The 23,926-nt window shown below is 56.3% G+C and overlaps 1 protein-coding gene across 1 annotated transcript; it reads right to left on the reverse strand.

Annotated features, from left to right (window-relative positions):
- Nucleotides 1-3,249: 3,249 nt before the first annotated feature.
- On the reverse strand, nucleotides 3,250-23,579 carry LOC121062997 (dnaJ homolog subfamily B member 5). Its single transcript, XM_040543314.1, has 4 exons — nucleotides 23,402-23,579; nucleotides 17,250-17,494; nucleotides 10,107-10,705; nucleotides 3,250-5,305 (listed from the first exon to the last, which is right to left on the reverse strand). The coding sequence occupies exons 2-4, from the start codon at nucleotides 17,458-17,460 to the stop codon at nucleotides 5,072-5,074; spliced, it is 1,044 nt and encodes a 347-aa protein (XP_040399248.1). The 5' UTR covers nucleotides 17,461-17,494; nucleotides 23,402-23,579; the 3' UTR covers nucleotides 3,250-5,071.
- Nucleotides 23,580-23,926: the final 347 nt, after the last annotated feature.

Genomic DNA, 23,926 nt, shown 5'->3' on the forward strand with positions numbered 1-23,926 from the left:
TCCCTGGAGCGTGTGAGGTTGCTCTTTGTCCGTATGTCTCTTAGCTCATGTTAACAGAAGAAACTGGTTGGGCAATCTCTCTCCTGTGTCATAACTTGGCAGTAAGCATCAAGAGAGCCCTGCTGCCAGCAGCAGGTATCTGGCGTTGCTTCTCTGATGCTGGCCGTGAGCCATTGGGTCTCCTGCTGCTTTGACTTCTGTGCAGCAAAGGACTCCTCCAGAAATCCCCCTTTCATCCGCTGTGCCTGAAGGCAGGCATGAGAGGGTTCCTGGGCTGTCTCTGGAGCCTGGTGCAGTGTGACCTGAGTGTGGTTTGGGAACAGGAGCTTCCTCTGATGCTGTAGCAACAGTGTTCATCAGGTTTTGCAGAGAGATTCCCCCTTCTGCAGAAACTATTTGCGTGTCCCTGTGGGCTTCTGATGAAAGGTTTGGTTCTTTGCTGTCAGCTTGGCCTTTATTGTGTCTTATACTTGGTAGTCAGGTTTTGATCATACTCTTGTGCTTTTCCTTCAATTTCTTCTATAGCTTCCTGGCCTGCTCCTAGATTTATTTTCCCTTCTCTGAAGTGAAAGATGTGCTACTGCTGTACTTAGTGTTTCATGAGAGAGAAGCCCTGGGTCTGGCAGCTGGCACCTGCTCTATCCTGGTGTGTGTGCTCATTCACCCGTAGCTGGAGCCAGGGCTGCACCTGCTGAAGCAGGTAAATGGCCCGAAGAGCAGAAGGTGCAGCCCTGCACTGCAGCTGGCCACACAGCAGGAAGAGCAGCTGTGAGTCTGTACCAATGAGCCTAGACCTGTGCTGCGTGGTGTTTAGGCTCACCCCTGAACTCCATGAAAAGACAAAGAGCTTCCTGTTCAGCACGGTTACTTTTCACTTCCACTTTGCTCTGCGTGGGGTCTAGCTTTAAAACAGGGAAAAGGGGAGGCTCTGGGTGCCTGCATGTCTCCAAGCTTCAGGGTGACATGCAAGGACCAGGTTTGAGTGTGGTGAACACAGCTTCAGCTCAGTGCCTTGGTGCTCACCTTTGACCCCAAAGCCTGGGAGCTGAGTGCTCTTGCCCTGAGCAGTCACAGCAACTGCCGCTGGCTGAATTCGATTCTACTTTTCCTGCCTGATTTGAATGTGCAGCTTTGGCCACCAGCAGGTAGGTGGGGCACCCTTTGCCATCTGTCTGGATCATCCAGCTTGGGGCTGGATTTAGTGGTGCTGGGGAAGTACAGCTGGGTGAGGGAAGACATGTTTAAACAAAGGAGCAATGCTGCTGGCCACATGCGGCACAGCCCCGAAGCAGAGGACAACGGGCCTTGGCACAGAGCACAGATGCGTGCTGTCGGCTTCTAGAGCATTGCAGGAACTGAGAATTTTCGCAAAGATGCTTAACTGTGGATGAAACGAGCAGAAAGGTGCCCCCAGGGCTTTTGGTGTGACCTCTCTCACAGCCAGAGCTGTGTGGGGCCCAAGCGATGGGAGTTTTGTCCCTGAAGCCTATCAGATGTAGAAGAGCTCTGTCGGCCTACCTAGGCTTAAAGGAAGGATAAAAAGGGGTGAGGGGAGTCTTGTCATGGCCGAAGGATGGGGCTATCCAGGAGAAAAGGGGGTTTGTGGGGAGAAACACACTGAAATTGAGAGCGCTGCTTAAAAATAGCACAACCACCTGCTGGAGGCTGTGCTAGGAGGCCGTGGGAGCGGAGCCCCCGGGGAGGCTGGGCAACCTCTGCTCAGGTGGTCTGTCCTAGTTCAGAGCCAACCGCTGGCACCGTGCCTCTCCTGTCCTCGCACCACCTTGCTTCAGCATCTTGGGGAAGATGCTGCCAGCTCATGGGGCTGTGCTGCTGCTCTGCAACGCATTTGCTGTCAGCCACCTGGGGAGGGGAAAAGAACTACTCCGCAGTGGGAGCTCTGCAGGACTCACAAAAGCCTTGCCAAGCTCTGTCAGGGGGTGGGTTTGGGAATGTCACCCCAAATCCCTGGGCTTTGTCCCTACTGGTGGCAGAGGGGTGGTGGTGCGTGTCCCAGCTCCTGGGAGCACAAGGTCTCCCTGCCTCCTCTCCTGATTACAATTTAATTAGCACAATTAAATCCAGTAGGAGGGTTGGAACCCCTCCTCTTCTGTCTCTGGGACCTGGCTCCTGAGGGGGACAGCCCCCACGGGAGCTCCAGGAGCATCTGCCTCTGCCCTGGAGCAGCATATGGAGGCTGAGGGTAGCCCCTGAGAGGGAGCTTGTTTGGGTCCCTTCTTTGCTGCCATGGGTGGCAGCTCCTTGTCCTGCCCCTATGGCCCTACAGCCACATCTGTGGTGCCCCAGCCCTACAGCTTGGCCCCACCAGGGTCCACACAACACCCTCAGGGCCGCAGCCCAGCCTGGTGTGTGCAGCATGGGGGCCAAGGCACTGGAGCTTAGAGCCTGGGCCCAGCCCCAAAGTAGGACCAGAGGGAATGGCCTCAAGTTCTGCCAGGGGAGGTTCAGGTTGGAAATGAGGAGACATTTCTTCTCAGAAAGAGCAGTCAGGCATTGGGACGGGTTGCCTGGGGAGGTGGTGGCGTCACCGTCCCTGGGGGGGTGTTCAAGGAAAGGTTGGACGTGGTGCTTAGGGACATGGTTTAGTGGGTGACATTGCTGGTAGGGTGATGGTTGGACCAGATGTTCTTGGAGGTCTCTTCTAACCTCAATGATTCTGTGATTCTAGTGGGGCCCCCTCCTGCAGCACCCCAAATGTCTCCCTCAGCTGCTCTCTCATGCCACCAGAGGGCAGGCCACGGCCGTGCTCCTTGTGGCCCTGGTCCCTACAGCCCCACCACCTCCCTGGGCCAGCTGCAACTGCCCTATGGGCATCCCTGCCCCATGGCAGCCCTGTCAGCAGTCAGCCCCCGCTGGGGGGGTTTCTGCCCGCCATCCGGAGCAGAAGGCCTCCAAGGCTCTCTGAGAAGAGCTGGGTCCCCGGGTAGCCCCCACCACCAAGAAGCCCCCTTCATCACCCCGGTCCCGGCCACAGCACCCCCCTGCCTGCAGCCCCTCCTCGCCCACTCTGGCCTCCATTCCTTTGGCATCTTGGCTAGAATTGCCCCCCTGTACATGTCATTTGTGTTTTTGGAGCCCCAAAGGGATGCAGAGCCCTAAAATGGGGTTCCCCCAGTACTAATGGGGGGGGTGGGTCTGAGCCCCTTCCCCAGCCCCACCACCTGCACCAGGGCAACCACAGCCCCTGTGTCTCCCATCACAGTGCACACCAAGGACTTAATATTTTTTAAAATACTTTATTTTTCTCTCAATACTGACATTACCAAAAAAAAATACAAAAAAAAAACACAAAAAATAACACTATAAAACATTCAGATCTCATTGAAACTGAGAAAAACAAAGCAGCTTGTATCTGCATGCTGACCTGTCTTCTCACTCCATCAGTATCCACCAGGTTTCCATACATTGAACTCCACAGGGAATGGTGGAGGGAAAAGGTGTCATGCCCTAACCTGAATTCAAACTGGTCACAAAATTAAGCAGTGCTTTAATTTAATTTAAGAGGTCTCCTCTCCCTGTGCCCTGGCCGTGGCACAGGCCGTCCTCCTGCCGCGTATGATGCACTGTATAGCTATACAGCCCCTGCCAGCTCGGCAGGCTCCTCGTCATGAGCTGACACACACACTCTGGACCCCTATTTCAAGTCAGTGATTTCTCTTTATAAAAAGGATGCCGGGCCGGGGGGGGGCATTTTGGCTTTCTTGGTGCCAGTTGGGCTGGAGATGCGGAGCTGAGGTGATGGAGGAGCCATACAGAGCCAGGTCAACTGTGCTGCGTGCTCTGCAGGACCCCTCCTGGGAAAAACTGGCAAGAGGCAGAGTTGACCAAGAAAGGTAAGAAATATAAAAATTCTCCTGATGGAAATCCAGTTTTTTTAAAAATACAGCATTTAAAAAGAAAATCACCAAGCAGATTGCCTCATGCTCCTTCCAGTTCCACCATAACACCCAGAAATACCTCCTGAATTAAATGTCCCTGTAGAAAAATATATACATATGCATGTCTCTTCCTAATAAAATCCCTAAGGTTGAACTCAAACACTTGTCAAAACCAGTTCTGCCGACGCTTGGCTCTGTTTTTGCACCCAGACTTGTGCTACACACATACTATGTTCTCACAGGCATGATGTTGGTATGGTTGAGCTTTTCCCCAAAAGTTGGGGAACCACTTCAGGAAATCCAAAGCGAGCAGAGCAAACCCTTACAGAGTTTACCTAGCAAGCTAAATATATGTATTTAAAAAAAAAAACAAACAACAATGCAAACTCAACACATCTGAACAAGAAAGCTCCCACCCTGAGCTCCCCGTCCCTCCAGCCGGCAGCAGGCATAGGGGACAGCGGGGGCAGGAGGCTGGAAGGGACCGTCCCCAAGTGCTTTGATCTCTGTCGATTGGCACAGATGATGCTCAGTGGTCTTGGCACACAAGAGTGGACTGAAGTAGGACTAGGTACTGTGGTCCCTGGTTAGAAATGGTCCAGCTACAGTGGCCACCACGCACAGGAGCGGTCCCTTTGGCCGTACGCGCTCAGGAGTTTCCTTGGCACCTCAGTATGGCTGGACCCCGAACAGCAGCAAGTATCAAAGAGGGGAGGAGGAGGAGAAAACTAACAGGGGGATGTGAGATCCTGTGAAGTCCTATTTACACTGCACTTAACCCCTACAAGCCCATCCTCTAGTCAGGAAGTTGGCTTGAAAAGCAGGTGACACAAAAACCACACAGTGATGCACCTCCCTGGGAAAACAGCCTGTGCTGCTCACTTGTGCAAGGCAGCAAAGCTGGACCTCTAGAAAAACAAAACCAAAAAAAAAAAAAAAGCTGGCAGTGAGGAGAGCTGCAAGGGCAGGAGTCTGCGCTCACCATTCCCCCGCCGCTGGAGTAGAAAATAGGCTGAGAGGGGAAGGGGTGGGAAGGAAGGAGGGGACTTTTGGGGAAGGAAAGTGTTTTTTTTTTGCATTTGAAAGTGCTCTGGCACCTCTGCTCCGTGTGGGCCGGATGCTGTGGCATGTGCGTTTGGAGTATTGCTGTTTGGAGAAGAGTCCCCGGGGCTCTAGGAGCACGGGAGGTGCTGCTTGAGGATCTGTCTCGTCTGGGGAGCTATTCTGTCTGGGAAGCGGATTTTGAACTCCACGATCAAGTCTCCTCGCTGGCTGGGGGCCTTGGGGAAGGGCAGCCCTTCCCCGCGCAGTCTCTTCACTGTGCCCGGCTTGATGATGTCATTGCAGGGCAGTGGGATCACCCTCCCGTCGATGGTGGGAATGTTCACGGTGCAGCCGCACAGGGCCTGCGGGGAGAAGGAGGGAGACACTGTCAGCTGGACAGAAGCCCCACAGGAGGCAGGATCCCCACTCTCCATCCCCTGCTCCTCCCAGTGGACACCAGATGCCGCCAGCGAGCACCCTGCAGCTCGCAGCAACAGGGCAGCCCAAATTTAGCCCCTCGCTGCCCAATCTGAGAGCCCGGCGGCGGGGGGGGGGGGGGCGTGTTGCAGCCAAAAACCCAGCTGAGCTCATGGGATGCCTCTGCGGTTCATCAACTGTCACCCTTCAGAGTCCGGGGGTTATCTATAGCACAGCCTGTGCCCCCCCACCCCGGCCAAAGCCTCCTGAAGGTTATGCCGGCACAGGGCACAGCATTGTGCTTTCCTGGAGGCTGGGGCCCCATGGGGCAGCTCCCCCCCTGCCAGTCCCTTGTCAGGCAAAGGGTTGGGTTACTGCACTGCGCCGCTACCCCTGGCTATTTTTATACCTTGGTGGCCCAAGAAGGAAGCAAGAATGAGATTGTTCCCCGAAACTGCAGGCTTGGGGAGAGTGGCCCAGGCATGCCCTGCATCCCTGCTGCAGGGACCTCCACGTAGCCACATTCCCCCCCATTGCAAAGCAGCCACATCCCCCCACTGCAAAGCCAGGAGATGATTTTCCAGGCTGCCATCCCCATCCCCATCCCGGGGCCGGGCACTGCCTCCTGCAGAAGCTGGCAGCAGCTGCAAGCCAGCCTGCGTTAGCGAGCCACGTGATGCGGGAACGCAGCAAGAAAAGTCTTGTGTCCTTAAATAACTCAGACAGCTCTGCCGTACATGTGGGCAGCAGCATCTCCAGGCTTTCAGCAAGGAGAGAGGCTGCTGCTGACAGAGGACTGCAGAGCGATACTTCTGGAAGGGGAGGATTTGCTGGGGATGGTGCAGGCTGGTCCTGTCCTGCACACAAAGCACTTGTCCCCTTGGGCTGGGGCATGAGGGTCCCAGCCCTCCTGTCCCCAAAAGACACCCTGCAAGGGAAGTGGGGAGGATGTTCTGCAGCCTCCTCCCCAGGAAAAGCCCCCCAGTGCCAGAGCAACAGGAGGCAGCAGCATAGCAACCCTTCTTCCCTGCTGACCCCTGGCTTGAGGCTGATGGCTGCTGCTTCTGCTGCAGTGCCAGGGCTTTGCACTAAAGCCAACGCAGAGCCACCCATGCTGGGCTTGGCTCTAGGGCTCAGGTGGGCTGAGAAGAGGAAAGCTGGAGCCTGCTGTTTCCTTGCACATCCCATCTGTGCTGGGTCTCCTCCCAGACAAGCTTTTTCTGGCAGCAGGAGGAGGTTCATCACTGGCTCCGTGTGAGCAGGGGGTGCATGGTTGCGGCTCTGGCAGGTTGGAGGGAAGGGAAGGTTGGAGGGAAGGGATTATCCCAGGGATGCTGGAGCCCTTCTGCTGGCTGATACCCACCAGCATGCGACATGGTGGGCTGCACAGGTACACATGCCAGGCAAACATCTCTGGCCATGCAATAGGAAGCAGAAAGGGAACAGGTAGAGCGGCTAGACCTCAGGTTTCCAGCCAACAGGACCATCCAACTGTCTTTTTCCCTGTAGCAGAAAAAAAAAAAAAAAAAAAAAAGAGAAAACTGACATGCTGCCTTTGCTCTGGAGGAGGTTTTGCTGCAACCCCCATGGACCTGCAGAGTGCAGGGGGTGACCACTCACACACTGTCCCCTGCTCCATCCTCACCACAACGTGGCCAGAGGGAAGCCAGGCAACTATTTCGGCTTCCAGAATGAGCTTTTAAGACCAAAGTAGGCCAGCAGAAGCGTGGCTGGGACACTTCCACCCATCCCAAGGGACAGGACTGGGAACACCAAGCAGAGAGCCCCTGCCAGGCTCGCGGCATGGGTGTTGCTCCTCAGCGCTGTGCTTGCCCTGCAAAAGCAGAGGGACGCGAGCAGAGGCAGGCAGTAAGAGCGCAGACAGGATCTCAGTGTTTCCTTCCTAGAGCCAAGATGCAAGAATTAGAGTGGATTGCTCCTGTTAGAGGCGATATGTTCCTGTTTTTAATCCTTCTCGCCCAACTTCGTTGGCATTTGAGAAACTGGTTGTTGAAGCAACACCAGTGCCCGCGAGCGAGAGCCTGTAGCAGGGCGACGTGCAGCAAGCACAGCTGTGGGAGCTGCCCTGCATCCTAGAAAGAGGCTCGGTTTATCCCTGGGTATGAAATGAGCGTGGGTTTGATGGCTGAGCCATAAGCGCTGCGCTTTATCTGGGTCAGTGGTGGGTCCTGCTCTGCTGGCAGTAATGGGGGGGCCAGCAGATGCTGCCACCTGGATGCTTCGAGGAAGGTGACACCAGGTAAAGAATGCCATGAGGTGCCTCTTCCATCTCCGTGAAACCTGTCAGCGCTGCCTGAAGATCTGCCTTCCAGGAGCACAGCTGCTGTAGCACTGTCACGCCTCCCTCCCTTGGCCTCCCACTGTGGTGCGCTCCTGTAATTTTAGGAATGGCCACGTCCCTGCAGCCCACAAGTCTCTTGGGGAAGCCTTCTCACACCTCCTGCATCAGCAGCAGCCCTCCCAGACAAGGGACGTGGAGCCTGGTGGGACAAGGACACGAGTGCCCGAGGTACTGGGATGTGGGGATGGGAAGACTGGCAGCCTGGCCACCAAGGTGGCATCAACCAGCACCACTGTAGACAATATGGGTTAGAGGTTTGTGGATGCTGGGTGCTACAGGTTCCTATGGAAGAGCAGTCTGGAGAGCAGGCTCAGGTTCGAGAAGGGGCTATAAGGAAGCGGATGCTGCATTTCCAAGCCCTCCTGTCACCCCATCCTGCTCTGGTGCCTCAAATGCTCCCTGCAGGGCTGTGGCCAGGAGCCTTGCTCCCCTTAGCTGCAGGACGATGGCCAGGGATCTCCAGCATGACCACAAGTGGGATCACAGCTCCGAACGCCTGCTGGCACCCAGCTGTGCAGCTAAGGAGACCAAAGCTCAGGCTAAAAAAGGCAGACTCGCAAGGAAGTGCAAGGAAAGCACTCGAGGCTACGGCTGTAGGCTTAGGTGATGAAGAGGTTGTACTGTGATTCACTCTGCCATGTACTGAGATGGTGGCATATAGTGTCAGGGAGCTCCTGGCATCTGCTCCTGCACTTAAGCTACTTCTTCTCATGGAAGATAAAAGCAGCAAAGCACTGCTTGCCCTGCCCTGGCAAGCGGAAGGCTGGGGCTGGCAGCCAGGCCAGCAGCTCTCTGAGCATCCCCAGCACGTTCGGTTTGCAATGAGGGAGCGCAGAGAACAGGAAGCCCAGCTCAAAGAGCAGAGGAATTTGCCTGGACCAGCAGTTTCCACCGGTCTCTCTTTGTGACTGCCATGACGTGAAGCAAATGCCCTGTTTACAGGCAGCTGGACAGAGATCACAGGTGTCCTGCGGGCAGGAGGCAGCTGGGTACGGCTCGGCACAGTGCAGCCAGCGCTTCCCCTGGCCTGGCACCAGTGCATTGGGCCGGGCAAGCTGCTCAGCTTGCTGCTCACGGGGCAGCTCCACATGTGGCGCACATCAACCTGGACCAGCATGGGCCAGACATCAGGACAGCCATCTTGGGGGTAATTTTAACAGATATGGGAATGCACAGAAGGAAACATCTGAGATATGGCATGCGGGACTCCATAAATAATGCAGCCTCTCCCAAGTATTTCTGGAGAGGCCAGCAGAGTCAGCCCCTGCAGGAATAAACCTCTTTACTCGAATCCCCTTTGCAACACAAAGGAAATTCAACTCCCAAGACTACAGGTTAACTTGAGATGAGTTTGTTTCAGGAGCACCCAGCTCTGCCTGCCCCATGGGGTTGCCCTTGTCCCCACCATAGCTGGTCACAGCCCCGGCAGGGATGTGGAGCCCTTGCAAAGCTCTTCTGACTTGCTGGCACACTCAGGAGCTCACGTTTCCCTACCTCAGGTCTGGCCCATTGAGCTTATTTCTATTAAATGTATTTGAGAACATAAATCTATCTTAAAAAAAAAAAATCAGCTCATTAAGAAGATAGACAGCGTCTACAGTCTGAAAGGAACAGCAAATGGCAGCTGCCAAAAATGTCAATGTTAAATGCAGCTGCCAGCTGGGATTTATTAAAAGGTAGTTAGACAGCAGCAGCAGCAAACGGCACATCTTGTTCTTGGGTAAGCTCCCCTTTCTCTCCCACCTTCGCATGGTTTGCTGCTCTGGTGCAGCGAGTCTCACCATGACCTCCAGGACTGACAGCCTGGATGCGCTGGGTTTTGTTCACAGCCTGAAGATTTTGCCCTTTGTTCAGGGAAGCCAGAACCAAAGAAAGCAGCCATTCGGGGCTAAAGCAGTGCTCAGCAAGGTCAAGGTATCACCTTTCTCTGCGTGACCCTGCTCTCATGTGGGGTGGTGCCTGTCACCATCCAGGACAGAAACATGAACAAGCAGGGACCAGACTTGTGTCAGCAAACTTGGGGTTTCCCTTGCTCCTACAGTGCACCTGGGCTCTCCTCCACATGTGAATACCCTATGCTACAATAGAAGGGCAAGACATATGGGGAAGGGAGAAAATGGGTAAATACCACCTGTATTCGCTCAGGCAGCCCGGTGTGCTCAGTCAGGACTGTAGTACCTGTGTCCTAGCTGCAGCATAGAGGCTGAGTGGCTCTCCAAAACTGAGCACGAGCTGGTCTCTGCGGCTCCTCTCTGCAGAGGACTTTGCTCATGTCTCTCACGCCCTACCTGGTCCTTCCTTTTCAGCACAGGACGAGGACTGAGTCCTGTCCTGGCCACAACCCAGCGCCACTTCTCACCCAGGGCATTTCCACTGATACCCACCTCTTTAAGACTGATGTTTGCGGTGTAGACCACGTTCGTCCCATCCCTCTTGAAGTGCGAGTGAGGCTTGTCCTTGAGGATGAAGATGATGTCAGCAGGGATGTTGTCCAGCGTGGCGTCCCCTTCTTTGGGGAATGTGATTTTGGTTCCCTCCTTCCAACCCCGTTTGATGACAATGTTTAGGATCTTATCCTCAGTCCGCATGGTCCGGCCATCAGTGTTGAGCCTTCTGCGGGTGATCTTCATTCTCTTGGTGGAGCCATGGTAGATCTCTTCCAGGGACACCTTCAGCTCGTGGATGACGGGTGGGTCTTGGACCTTCCTCCGCGTGTGCAGGGACTCCTGGTGCCGCCGGTGAACCCTGTTAATGCCATTGAAGCCAAACCGGCCGAAGGCACTGAAAGGATCATCATCGTCATCGATATCCATGTCTTCCTGGTCAAAGCCATTGAACACCCGGGAGCGGCTGCTAGCGAAGAAGATATCAAAAGGGTTGGAGCCTCCAAAGAAAGATGCGAAGGTGGCATGGGGGTCACCGTGGAAGGTGTAGTGGAAAGTGTTCCCTGAGCCACCTGAAGAGCCACCTCCAGTCTTGAGACCTAGAAGAGAAGGAGGAAGATGAGACATTAACACTCCTTGCCAGAAGAAAGCTGCTGGCTCTGCACAGTGGTACCGTGCTGGGACCCACAGTGCCCTTGCTTTCCACGCAGCAGCACGGGCTCTGCTGGCTCCAGGCAGCCCTTCCAGCAGCTCCCAGAGGTGCTGGTCACCCACCTGTGAGCCAAGAAGGCACCACCTCAACCCACAGCACACAGCCCTGCCTGTACGCCCAGCAAGCTCCAGCTCAAAAGCTGTTCAAGTTTTGTTTGGTTACCTCCTCTCAAGCCATGGCCTTTTCATCTAACGCATTTCCTAACGCATCCCTGTGATGGGATGGTGCGTGGCAGAGAAAGCCATCAGTAGCTGGGGCTGGAAGGCAAGCGCAAGAACTGGAGCAGGTCCTTCTGCAGGCTTTTGCTGCTGCAGATGCCTGCTGATGAGGACTCGCACCTGTTCAGAGAAGCCCTGTGCATTACAGGAGAGTGAGCATCCCGCCAGACTTTTATCAGCCACTCCAAGCTGCATGTGCAGCTGATCTGCCACGGTCAACGCACTGGGTCTGTGGTATCCAGTTGTGCTGCACAAAACCCACTTTGGGTGAGTTATCTGTTCTATCAGCCAGGGTTCTAGCAGCCCAATTCACAAACCAACAGAAGAGTTTGAGGCTTGCACCTTCCAGCAGCCATTCCCAGGCAGAACTTCCCTGCCAGGTGCTGGGCAAAACCTCACACCACTGCGAGCCCTGCAAAGTCCCAAGCAGCCGAGGCATGCCCCAGGTAGCCCCCCCAGAAGAGGTCACACCTGTAGAACACCCTCAGTGACCAAAAAGGGCTATTTCTGATGGGCTGTCCCTTGTGCCACCATCCTCCCTGCTGGCAGCAGGAGATAAGAGGGGGACAAACAGAGTGGACAAATGTGGGGGTCTGTTCTGATGTTCTCAGCCTCCTCATGTGGTCCATGGCTCTCATCCCTTGGCCCCTGCCCTGCTGCACGAATGTCTGTACCCTTGCAGAGCCTGTGCTGCATGTGGGGACTGGGCTGTAGGGCAGGAGGAGCAAATCCCATGAGCCCACCCCAATGCATGGGACCCCAAAGACCCTCAAAACACTGACCCCCCACCCCCCACCCCCAGGCCACGTATTCCAGAAAACCAAGCATTTGCTGGAAAATGAAAGGTTTCCCGTTGCAGGAATGCTGGACTGGTGTGGAAGTCACTGCTCGGGGTGGGACAGGTGACAGTCCCTGTCCTGCCATGGGTCCGGACACCTCATCAGCATGTCCAGCACCCTCTCTCCTCTATGAAACTTTTCCACATCTTTCACATTTCTCAGCACCCTGACTTTCTGCACAAACTCTCTGGACACCACTGGCTCTGCCACCGTGTCTGGCTGCTCGCGCAGCCGGAATTATGGAGAAACCTGGGCAGGGGAAGGTGGCCTCCCTTGGCCCGAGGGATGGGGCACGCTCTGCACAAGAGGATGGCTCACAAAAGGAAGAGGCCAGGTGCATGATTATGGGCCAGCAGGGAAAGAGCTACTTACTGGGGAGCTCCAGGATAACTCAAGAGTGGCTACAAGTCACAAGGAAATCCAGGCCCTGCTCTTGCTTGGGGGGCAAAAGCCCAAAGACTCCCAACAGCATGGAGTGGAAGGGGAGAGGACTGAGGCTAAGGCAACCAGCACTGCTTGCCAAAAGCATCGAAGGGGTTTGGTGTTGCTGGTGCATGAGCCCCATGGGGCAAGCGCTGCAATTTCTCCAGACAACCCCATGCCCCTTAAGAAGGGCCAAACCTCCTGTTTTTCCTGTTTCGGGTAATTCAACCCAAACTCTGGCCCTGTCTGTGGCCCCGGAACCAGGGATGGAGAGGCAAGGCCTGCTTCAAGCCCAGCCTCCCCATCCCGCTGCAACGAGGGGGCTGCTCCTCTGCAGTTATTTTTTCCTTACTACTTAACTCACTCTTATTTTAGCTGCCGTCATCCCTGGAGAGCCCCCGTCCCCAACAGGCTGCAGCCAGGAGGTTTCACCTTTACGCAGTTGCCTTAATCCCATGACGCCAGTCAGAGGCCAATGCAAAGGCAGGGTCCGATTTCGGCAGTGCCTCCAAGGAAATGCTAGTTTCTCACTTGAGATAGCCGCTTCTAATTTTAAAAAGCAGCAAATCACTGTGGCTCGGTGCGTCCCTCGTGGCGATGACATAAATAACGGGTTAAGGAACTCGTACAGGCAGAGCATGCGCTGCCAGGCAGAGATTTTCCAAAGCTTCACCCAGCTCTGTAGTTTTGCTCAGATAAACCGGGAGGACACGGAAAGCCCACCTGATTAACATGTGGCTCAGAGGCTGGTGCCAACACAGAAATTTTGTTTTTCTTGACCATGGGGCGCTTTACTCGGCACCCAGCCTGATGGCTGCAGACGGGTCCCTATCTCTAAGGGGAAAAACAGATCCTAGCCCAGGAGCTGGCAGGGCTCATTGAGAGGGCTTTAAACTAGGAAAGAAGGGGGATGGGGCTGAAATAAGGCTTGTTGGAGCTGTGCCAGGGGGAACAATGGCAAGGCTGGGGGAGAAGGCAATGGCCCAACTGAAGTGCATCTACACTAATGCACGCAGCATGGGCAACAAACAAGAGGAACTGGAAGCCATTATGCAGCAGGCAGGCTATGACTTGGTTGCCATCACGGAAACGTGGTGGGACCACTCTCATGACTGGAGTGCTGCAATGCCTGGCTATAGGCTCTTCAGAAGGGACAGGCAGCACAGAAGGGGTGGTGGTGTGGCTCTCTACATTAGAGAGTGTTTTGATGTTGTGGAACTTGAGGCTGGGAATGATAAGGTTGAGTCCCTATGGGTTAGGATCAGCGGGAAGGCCAACAAGGCAAGCATCCTGGTGGGGGTCTGTTATAGACTGCCGAACCAGGATGAGGAGACGGATGAGGAGTTCTACAGGCAGCTGGCAGAAGTTGCGAAATCGTCAGCGCTCGTTCTCATGGGGGACTTCAACTTCCCAGACATATCCTGGAAGCACAACACAGCCCAGAGAAAGCAGTCTAAGAGGTTTCTGGAGAGCGTGGGAGATAGCTTCCTGACGCAGCTAGTTAGAGAGCCTACCAGGGGAGGTGCCCCGCTAGACCTTCTGTTCACAAACAGAGAAGGACTGGTGGGAGATTGGTGGTTGGGAGCTGTCTTGGGCAGAGTGACCACAAAATGGTAGAGCTCTCTATTCTTGGTGAAGTCAGGAAGGGGACCAGTAAAACCGCTGTCTTGGACTTCCGGAGGGCTGACTTTGAGCTGTTCAGGACACTGGTTGGCAGAGTCCCTTGGGAGGAGGTTCTGAAGGGCAGAGGAGTCCAGGAAGGCTGGGCACTCTTCAAGAAGCAAATCTTAAAGGCTCAGGAGCGGTCTGTCCCCACGTGCCCAAAGACGAGCCAGCGTGGAAGAAGACCAGCCTGGCTGAACAGAGTTGTGGTTCGAGCTTAGAAGAAAAAAGAGGGTTTATAATCTTTGGAAAAGAGGGCGGGCCACTCACGAGGACTATAAGGATGTTGCGAGGCTGTGCAGGGACAAAATGAGCTCCAGATGAGCTTTGGCCTTTCTAAATCTGGCTACTGCCGTTAAAGATAACAAAAAATGTTTTTACAAATACATCAACACAAAAAGGAGGACTAAGGAGAATCTCCATCCTTTACTGGATGCGGGGGGAAACTTAGTTACAAAAGATGAGGAAAAGGCTGAGGTGCTTAATGCCTTCTTTGCCTCAGTCTTTAGCAGCAAGACCAGTTGTTCTCTGGATACCTGGTACCCTGAGCTGGTGGAAGGGGATGGGGAGCAGGATGTGGCCCTCACTATCCACGAGGAAATGGTTGGCGACCTGCTACAGCACTTGGATGTATGCAAGTCAATGGGGCCGGATGGGATCCACCCGAGGGTAATGAGAGAACTGGCGGAGGAGCTGGCCAAGCCGCTTTCCATCATTTATCGGCAGTCCTGGCTATCAGGGGAGGTCCCAGTCGACTGGCGGCTAGCAAATGTGACGCCCATCTACAAGAAGGGCTGGAGGGTAGACCCGGGGAACTATAGGCCTGTTAGTTTGACCTCAGTGCCAGGGAAGCTCATGGAGCAGATTGTCTTGAGTGTCATCACGCGGCACTTGCAGGGCAACCAGGCGATCAGGCCCAGTCAGCATGGGTTTATGAAGGGCAGGTCCTGCTTGACGAACCTGATCTCCTTCTACGACAAAGTGACACGCTTAGTGGATGAGGGAAAGGCTGTGGATGTGGTCTACCTTGACTTCAGTAAGGCTTTTGACACCATTTCCCACAGCATTCTTCTGAAGAAACTGGCTGCTCGTGGCTTGGACTGGCGTACGCTTCGTTGGGTTAAAAACTGGCTGGATGGCCGGGCCCAAAGAGTCGTGGTTAATGGAGTCAAATCCAGTTGGAGGCCGGTCACTAGTGGAGTCCCCCAGGGCTCAGTATTAGGGCCAGTTCTCTTCAATATCTTTATCGATGATCTGGATGAGGGGATCGAGTGCACCCTCAGTAAGTTTGCAGATGACACCAAGTTAGGTGCGTGTGTTGATCTGCTCGAGGGTAGGAAGGCTCTGCAGGAGGATCTGGATAGGCTGGACCGATGGGCTGAGGCCAACTGTATGAAGTTCAACAAGGCCGAGTGCCGGGTCCTGCACCTGGGGTGCAACAACCCCGAGCAGAGCTACAGGCTGGGAGATGAGTGGTTGGAAAGCTGCCTGGCAGAGAAGGACCTGGGAGTACTGGTTGATAGTTGGCTGAATATGAGCCAGCAGTGTGCTCAGGTGGCCAAGAAGGCCAACAGCATCCTGGCTTGTATAAGAAGCAGCGTGGCCAGCAGGTCTAGGGAAGTGATTGTCCCCCTGTACTTGGCTCTGGTGAGGCCGCACCTTGAGTACTGTGTTCAGTTTTGGGCCCCTCACTACAAGAAGAATGTCGAGGTGCTCGAGAGAGTCCAGAGAAGGGCAACAAAGCTGGTGTGGGGTCTGGAGAACAAGTCTTACGAGGAGCGGCTGAGGGAGCTGGGATTGTTTAGCCTGGAGAAGAGGAGGCTCAGGGGCGACCTCATCACTCTCTACAGGTACCTTAAAGGAGGCTGTAGCGAGGTGGGGGTTGGTCTATTCTCCCACGTGCCTGGTGACAGGACGAGGGGGAATGGGCTCAAGTTGCGCCAGGGGAGGTTTAGGTTGGATATTAGGAAGAACTTCTTTACTGAAAGGGTTGTTAGGCATTGGAATGGGCTACCCAGGGAAGTGGTTGAGTCACCATCCCTGGAGGTCTTTAAGAGACGTTTAGATGTTGAGCTTAGTGATATGGTTTAGTGGAGGACTTGTTAGTGTTAGGTCAGAGGTTGGACTGGGTGATCTTGGAGGTCTCTTCCAACATAGACGATTCTGTGAGTCTGTGAGGGAGTTCCCCCAGGTCTGTCTGAGCTTTCACACCCAGAAGCCTGACTGCTGACAGCACTTGGCACCTCTGGCCACCTCTTCCAAGAGTTCCTCAGTTTTTCCTATAAGTTTCTGATATTTCTTGTTCCCCAGCACCTTTCAGGAGCAGGTATAACTTCATCAGGCAGGGGCAAGACTCTGTACCCCCCTAAGACCTCTTTGCCTCTGAATGGCAGAGAGCCCTCCCTATGCCTGCCAGGAGCAGGACGGAGCTGATAAAAGGGATCTCCAACCACTGCGTATTCCTGCCAGTGTCCGCAAAGAGGATGCACCCGCTTGCTGGAAACACAGGAGGGGCTGCATCTTCCACCGAGCAGCCTGTCCATAGCCGACCTGCTGCTCTTTTAAGCACCCAAGTCCCTGGCTGATTAATGCAGATGCTATTCAGTGCTCTCCTCACCTTAAGCAAATGGGGTTGCAGTCTTCCATATTTGACTAATAAGGCTGTGTGTGGTGGAGCTGCTGTCCTCCTCCATGCCAACTGGGGGACAACAGCAGCCACTTAGTTTCAAAACAAAAACCTATTACTTAAATTGGGAAAAGCTTTGAATCATGTAGGTCAGCCTGTACCAGGGAGAAAAGTGGGACTAGCACACTACCGGGGATCCTGCGGGGGGACATCCAGGAAAAAGGGACATTACTGGGCTGGGAAATTTAGGCCAAGTATAGGGTTGCTAAAGCATTATCGCAGCACGCAGTCATAGCCCAGGAGGCGAGCTCCTTTTCACTTCCATCACCTCAGCGCTTGCCCTTTGGAGGCAGCACTGTGGAGCTCTCAAGTGCCATCTCCCCAGCTGGGAAGAGAAGCAAAAGTGGCTCCACTGCGGCCCAGCTGGCAGAGAAATGGGTTGGGACATTATTTCTGGCAGCGAGGCAAAGCAGGGTCAGTGGAGTGTTTGCTCTCCCCACTTCTGCTCCTAGTAACCTTGATTCGGAAGCAGGCGTGAGCCCTGGGGGTGCAAAAACACCCCCTCACCCCATATGAACCTCCTTGGACCCAAACAGCCAGCCACAAGGATGCCTCTGTGCCCCGGCCAGCCCTGCCTTTGAGTGGGAGAACAGGTCCCCTTACCTTCCTCCCCATACTGGTCATACACGGCTCGCTTCTTGGGGTCGCTCAGGACATCATAAGCCTCTGCGATCTCCTTGAACTTCTCCTCGGCGTTGGGGTCTTTATTCTTATCAGGGTGGTACTTCAGGGCCATTTTCCGGTAGGCTTTCTTGATTTCATCCTCGTTGGCTCCAGACTGGATGCCCAAAATCTTGTAATAGTCTTTCCCCATGACGGCGACGCTGCCTGGTGACGAGTACTTATTCCTGAAAGCAGAAAGACAGCTGGCTACAAGGCGAGCATGGCACTCGGGCAGCCGGAGATCGGAGCGGCACACACTTATCGCCGAGCTGCCTCTCCCCGCATCGCACCGGCCAGCAGCACTACAGCCGGCTCAAGTCCACGTTTTCCTCCAAGGGACCCAAACCAAGCGTGAGGACACGGAGCGGCGGTGGGGGGACGCGCTAGCGTGGCAGGACCCACATGTCCCTGGGCTCTGCCTTTGCCTCCCTGAGCTCCAGGGTATGGAGAGTCATCCTGGACGGGGACCGCCAAGGCATTGCGCAGGGTTATTATAGGGGCAAGGCCGACATCAGGCGAGGCCGCTTGGAGGCGTGACGGTCTAAATTCAGCCGTCCTGTCCCCCCCACAACCTCCTGCTGGCCACCTCCTGGGGCTTTGCCAGCCCAGGGCAAGGAGAGGAGAGACTCGAGGGGCTGGGGGAGTGGCAGCGCAGACGGGGAACCAGCAGGGACTGTGCCACTGTGCTCACCTCAAAGCAACTTCAAACATTTTGTTCCTGAAAGCAATTGGCATTCAGCTGGAGATAAGTGCTTCCAGCATGTCAGAGCTGTAATTTGTATTTAGCGGAGAGAGAATGAAGCCGTTAGACAGAAACATCTTGTGATGGTGGGAGGTTTTCTTTTTTTTTTTTTTGGGGGGGGGAACACTTTCTAGTCTGACTTGCACTCCCTTAGAGTCTTCAACTAAATGTTGCAGTAAGCCAGAAATATTAAGAGGTGGTAAAATGTCATCGCAGCCTGACATGACGCAGTGAGGTCAGCACAGGCAACCGGCTCTGTGCATTCACTTTCCCCATCATGTGGGAGGCTTAGGACAGAGCCATGCCTATACTAAGGCATTGAAAACCCAGTGGCCGAAACCCAAAGGAAAAGGGTGGGCAATTAATTCACTCCACAGGCATGCTGCTGGAGCAGCAAACCCAGCAGTCATGGAAATTCGGAGAGCAGCTCGAGGAGTCATGAGACCAACTGCTCGGGGCAAAAGCTGAGCAAGACTTACACTCCTTAAAACACACTTCCCACTGCTCCTTACCCTTCAGTTTTCCAACTGTGAGCTCCTGTCCCTGCTGAGCCCAACCTGCTCTGTCCCACCTGGCCGAGCACAGCTCAGTGCTTGCTCCTTGCCATGCTCTTCTCCAGACCTTGCCCCCAGCTGACCCTCTGATCTTCAGTGCTCTCTGCTAAGCCTTTGTGCTCACATCCTACTCCCCTCTCCAGCCCTGTTTTTTTTTTTCCTCCTGAGCTTGCTCCAAACCCACCCTTGCTCCAGACAGCCCTGAATTGCCCTGGACAAACCAACTTGGGCAGCTCCAGCCCTTTGAGCCCCTCCAGCAGATGGGTTTCTGCATCAGACCCTTTCCTTCACAGTCATACCAGGTGTTCCCCCTGTCCATACTCTGTCCATAACCAGATGCTCCTGGTGGAGGTCTTGGAGGGACCCCTTGCTCCCAACCACCAGCTTTGCCCTTTCTGCCCCAGCCCCTGAGCGGTCACTTGGAGGTCTGGAGGAAGGGGCCAGGCGTTGCCGGAACCATCCGCCCCACGGGCTTTAGGGGCAGAAGCAAGAGGCAGTGCTGCCACGCTATTGTTAGAAGCACAGGAAGGCCTCTGGGGGCATAAAGAGCATCCTACAGCATCTCCAGCTCCCGGCTTCTAAATGCCAGCACATTTCTGTACCAACACAGCCTCCAGCAGGAGCCCTCCAGCTTCTGTGCAAAGAGCAGCCGTCTTTGCCAAGCCCACACAGCCATTACAAGATGCTCTAGCCCGTGCCCACCACCATCTGCATCTGCTCTGATGAATCCCAGCAGGAGCCCATAACAGGGGGAGGGGGGATGCAGCAGGTCCCCAGCCGGCACCAGAGGTGGCCTGAAATGTCTTTTTACACCACACTGTAAAAACAAGCCATTTCCACAGCCTCCCACTGGAAGGCAATGTGAGGGAACCAGCTTCGCTTGGAGCAGCGCGGCCAAGGTCAGCTGCTCCGTGTGTGCTGACAGGTGGCAACCTGCTGGGCACCACGGCACAGACCAGCCTAGGACCTGGCCTCCTCACGGACAACAGCCCCTTTTCTACACAATCCCAGGAAAAAAAAAAAAGCCTCCTCCAACAAGGTCAAACAAGACAGCACTGAATTCAACCCCTTTTCACACCCTGATCACACCACAGACCAAAGCACGAAGGTCGCAAACGGATTTCACCCCAAACTGGTGCTACCAGAGACCCCCCCGAAACCCTGAAGCAATTCCTATAAAAGTACCCAAACCGTCACTCTCCCCACCACACCCACCCAAGGCCTCCGGTCTTTACCCTCGAGAGGTCTTTGGGGGAGTGCGGGGGATGCCTGCTGGGGGACACTCATGCCGTGGCACCGTGGGCTGGACCAGCTGTGTCCCGTTCCTGCCCCGGGACCCAAAATCTCACAGTCCCACATCTCCCAGCCCCATCACCTGGTGCTGCTGTCCCCATGCCCTGGTGGGTGACCTGTCAGGTTAAGCAACGCTCCAGAGGCGATGCTCACATGTGCGGTGGTAAAACACAACTGTCCCTGCGCAGCCTCCCTCCCACCTCCCCGAGATCAGCTGCACCTCACCACAACTCCTCTCCCCCCTGCCGCTCAAGCATCCTGCTCTACCTTCCCATTTAACCCACTCGGGAGCAGGGGAAAGGTGCTGCTGAGCAGGGGGCTTCAAGATGGGTAAGTGGTGTCGGCACCTGCATTCGCTTCCCCAAACACCTTAGGAAAAAGGGTCCGTGTTCAGAAAAACCGCAGGCACCCAGCTGCGGAGCAAGGTGCGGGCATCTCCCAGCTGGTGGCTGCGATGCCAATAGCCCAGCCCCCATTCTCCCCATAAAAAATAATAAATAATTAAAAAAAAAAACAACACAAACATTTGTTCCAGCCCCGCACATGATATCAGACTATGCAACTTCTGGATCGGCGAGCCAGCTGAATAGCAATCACTTGACATAACCCCTCTGCTCTGCAGTCATGTAAGGGGACAAACCCACGTGGCCAGCAGCCCCACTAAGATTTTCCACCCCGCACTGTACGGTCGCGGCAGGGTGACGAGCCAGGCACCTCGGGCCATTAATTATTCCTCGGCTGTGAGAACACAAGCACGAGACACGGGGAGGGACCCACTTACCGAAACTTTACAAAGACATTCAGAGTCCAAATGGTCATCTTTAAAGGCTCTACTTTTATTTTAAACATTGTGCCAGCTCCTCAGCCCGGCAGGGACAGAGGCAGCGGCTCCGACCTCAGCCCCAGCTGAGGGGACATGGGTGCCAGTGAGCTGTCCTTTGGGGGCTTTGGGCTCCCTCCCTGCCGGTGCAGGAGCCCATCCACGAAGTCGCTTGACAGGCAGCGACTTTCCTCTAGGTGGTTTCTTGCTGCTTTCCTGAGCTAACAGGCACCAGGTGGGTGCACGGACCCGTGTGGCGCACTCAGATTCCCGGCTCCCAAATTAAAGCATTTATTTCCACGGCTGGCTCAGGCATCCTCCCCACTCCCCAGACTGCTGCTGCAGTGGGGCACCCACCCTCAGTCCCCTGTTACCTTAACAGCCCCAACGCAGCTGCCCCCCAACCCCACAGAAGCGGCAAGAACAAGGGACCCAGTGTCCCTGGCAATTAATTGCTCACTCCCGGTGTTGGTCACGGCGGGGCCACATAGCACATGAGAGAGGGAGAAAAGTAGGACAGCGCTGATGCACCATGAGGCAGAAAAAAGTAACACAGACCACTTTGCACTGGCCCTCCGGGGGTCCCTGTGCATGTCCCCCCCTTCCCTGGGTGCTGACACTGCTCCCCGTGCTGGAGCAGGAGGGGTCCAGCAGCCGCGGTCCTGCCATTGCAGCTCTGACCTCCCCTCCCAGTTCTCCCAGCGGCACAAAACTTACTTCTGGAGAAGTCACCTTTATGCCAATGATGCCTCCCGCCGTGGGGCACCCCGGGGTGTGCCAAGGGAATTCAAAGCCACCACGTGTCCCCCGGTCCCCCAGCTCAACCACCAGCTCCGGCAGAGAAACTTCGGGGCTGAGCATCCTCCGTCTGCATGCACGGCGCGGAGCATCCCGCCCGAAAAATGACCCTTGGGGAGAAAACCCCAAGGGATGCGAGGTCTGCAAACAGAGGTGCCAAGGGGGTGCCATGTTGGAGCCGTGCTGGGTGCGTACCTCTCCGCACGGCTCCAGAAGAGCAGGATGGCCGGCATAGCAGTGCCAGGGCAGGCGAACCCCAAGTTTTGCTCAGGCAGCTCGAGGGGAACGCGGCGCGTCGGGGCAGGCAGTGTCACCCGTGCCGGCTGGCAGCCGCAGGGAAGCAGCCAGCGATGTCATGAGTACACGCAATGAATCATCCCATCCCCGGGCCCCCACGCGCACCACTCGCCTCCTCCTTCTCCACTGCCAGCCCCCCCCCAACCCCTCCCCACTCGGGTGCTGGCACCTGTGTGGGGACAGGGTTAACCAGCCCTTGGCTGCTGAGCACCCGCAGAAACCCCACCACCAACCCCACTGCCAGGGGCTGCATGGGGATGGAGTTAGACTTCCGTACCCCCTCCGGAGTAGGGTCCCCCACTTTTAGCCCCATTGGGATGCGTGAGATTGCATGGGGATGGGGTAAGCCCCCCTCACTGAGCCCCCATTTCCAGCCTTACTAGGGCACCATCACCTGCGTGGGAATGGGGTTAAGCCCCTTTTCTCCCCCCCCCACATATGGTCCCCCACTTCTAGCCCCACTGGAGTGCTGGGACCTGCGTGGGGATGGGGTTAAGCTCCCCCCAAGCAGTGTCCCCCATTTTCAGCCCCACTGGGGTATCTGTAACTTGCATGGGGACAAGGCTGAGCCCCCTCACTGCCTCCCCCCCTCCAGCCCCCCTGGGGCACCATCCCCTATGTGAAAATGGGGTTAACCCCCCTGACTCCCCCCCACGCAGGGTCCCCGATTCCTAGCCCCATAGGGGTGTATGCACTTGCATGGGGATGGGGTTAAGCCCCTTTGCTGCTTCCTCGTGTGGGGTCCCCACCTCCAGCCCCACTTGGTGCTGTGACCCACATGGGGATGGGGTCCAGCCCCCTCCCCGCACAGTGACCCAGTTACAGCCCCGGCGGGAAGCTGTCACCTGCAAACCGTGGTCCCCAAACCCCCCACGGGGTGCTGTGACCCATGTGGGGATCATGTCCCCCCCAAGCCCCCTATGGGGTGCTGTCACCTGCGTGGGGACCATGTCCCCCAAACTCCCCACGGGGTGCTGTGACCCCTGTGAGGACCTTGTCCCCCAAACCCCCTATGTGGTGCTGTCACCCTCATGGGACCAGGAGTGGGGGGGATTTAACCCCTTCCTGCCCAGCCGGCTGTCACTTCATTGGGGACAAGGGTTAACCCTTTCCTTGCCGCCCCGCTCTGACACCACATGGGGGGTTAACCCTTTCCTCACCACCCTGTCCGGCCCCACGGGGGGTGGGGGTCACACGGGTGGGATTGGGGGGTGTCACACGGGGTAGAGTTAACCCCTTCCTCGCCGTGCAGGTTAACAGTTCGTATTAACCCTTGCCTCGCCGCCCTCTCCAGCCACCAGGGGTTAAACCTTTCCCTCCCGCCCACCTGGCTGCGATGCGATGCAAAATGGGGGGGGGGGGGGGCTGACCTTTTCCCCCCTCCAAACGGGGGACATCCCGCGACCCCGGGGAACGACCCCCCCACGGGGCTGTCACCCCTTCGCCCGCCCCGCGGGGCGTGGGGGCAGAAAGGGGGGGGAGGGTGTGCTGCTGCCGACCCCCCCCCGTCCCCGCGGGGTCCCGGCGGTGCGGATGCGGGGTCCCGGCCCCGCCGTCCCAGGGGTCGCGGCCCCCCGCCAGCACTCACCGCTTCCGCCGGCGCCGCGCACGCACTGCCCCCCCGTCCCCCCCAGCCCTCGTGACGTCCGGGGAGTCCCACCCGCGCTCCCCCGGCGGAGAGGTAGGGGGCGATAGGAAGGGGGGGAGCAGCCGCCCCGCCGCGCCCCCCCGTTGGGCCGGGACGATGCCCGTCGAGGCGAGACGCCGCGCTCATTGGTTCTCCCCCGGGAAGCAGGAGGGGCGTGGAGGGAGGATGGAGGCGGAGCGCCCCGCCTTCCATCTGCCGCCGCTCATTGGGCGGTTCAAGCCGGCACCGCCCTGTCGGAGCGCTGTCATTGGGTGGAGGGCTTTGGGCGAGGCCCCGCCCCTCGCCGCCGGGCCCGGGTGGCTTTTTATAGCGGTAGGGCGCGGCGGTGTCCCCTCGGGAAGCTTCTGGAAGGCGTGACGTTAGCGGGGTGCTGCACGGCGCCCCTCTCCCCTCAGCGGGCGGCAGCCGTGTTGGCGCCGGTGGGGCCACGTTGGGGCTGGGGAGTGGATGGGGCACAGGGTACCT

This window comes from Cygnus olor (assembly GCF_009769625.2).
Source record: "Cygnus olor isolate bCygOlo1 chromosome W unlocalized genomic scaffold, bCygOlo1.pri.v2 SUPER_W6, whole genome shotgun sequence".
In the NCBI taxonomy this organism is placed as follows: Eukaryota; Metazoa; Chordata; class Aves; order Anseriformes; family Anatidae; genus Cygnus; species Cygnus olor.

What these genes read in the sequence shown, in the direction of transcription:
- LOC121062997 (XM_040543314.1), bottom strand. Translation starts at nt 17,460, where the DNA reads ATGGGGAAAGACTATTACAAGATTTTGGGCATCCAGTCTGGAGCCAAC. An exon ending in TGACCAGTATGGGGAGGAAG is followed by an intron (nt 10,706 to 17,249) that starts GTAAGGGGACCT and finishes CTTCTCTTCTAG; the next exon opens with GTCTCAAGACTGGAGGTGGC. An exon ending in CAAACATCAGTCTTAAAGAG is followed by an intron (nt 5,306 to 10,106) that starts GTGGGTATCAGT and finishes TTCTCCCCGCAG; the next exon opens with GCCCTGTGCGGCTGCACCGT.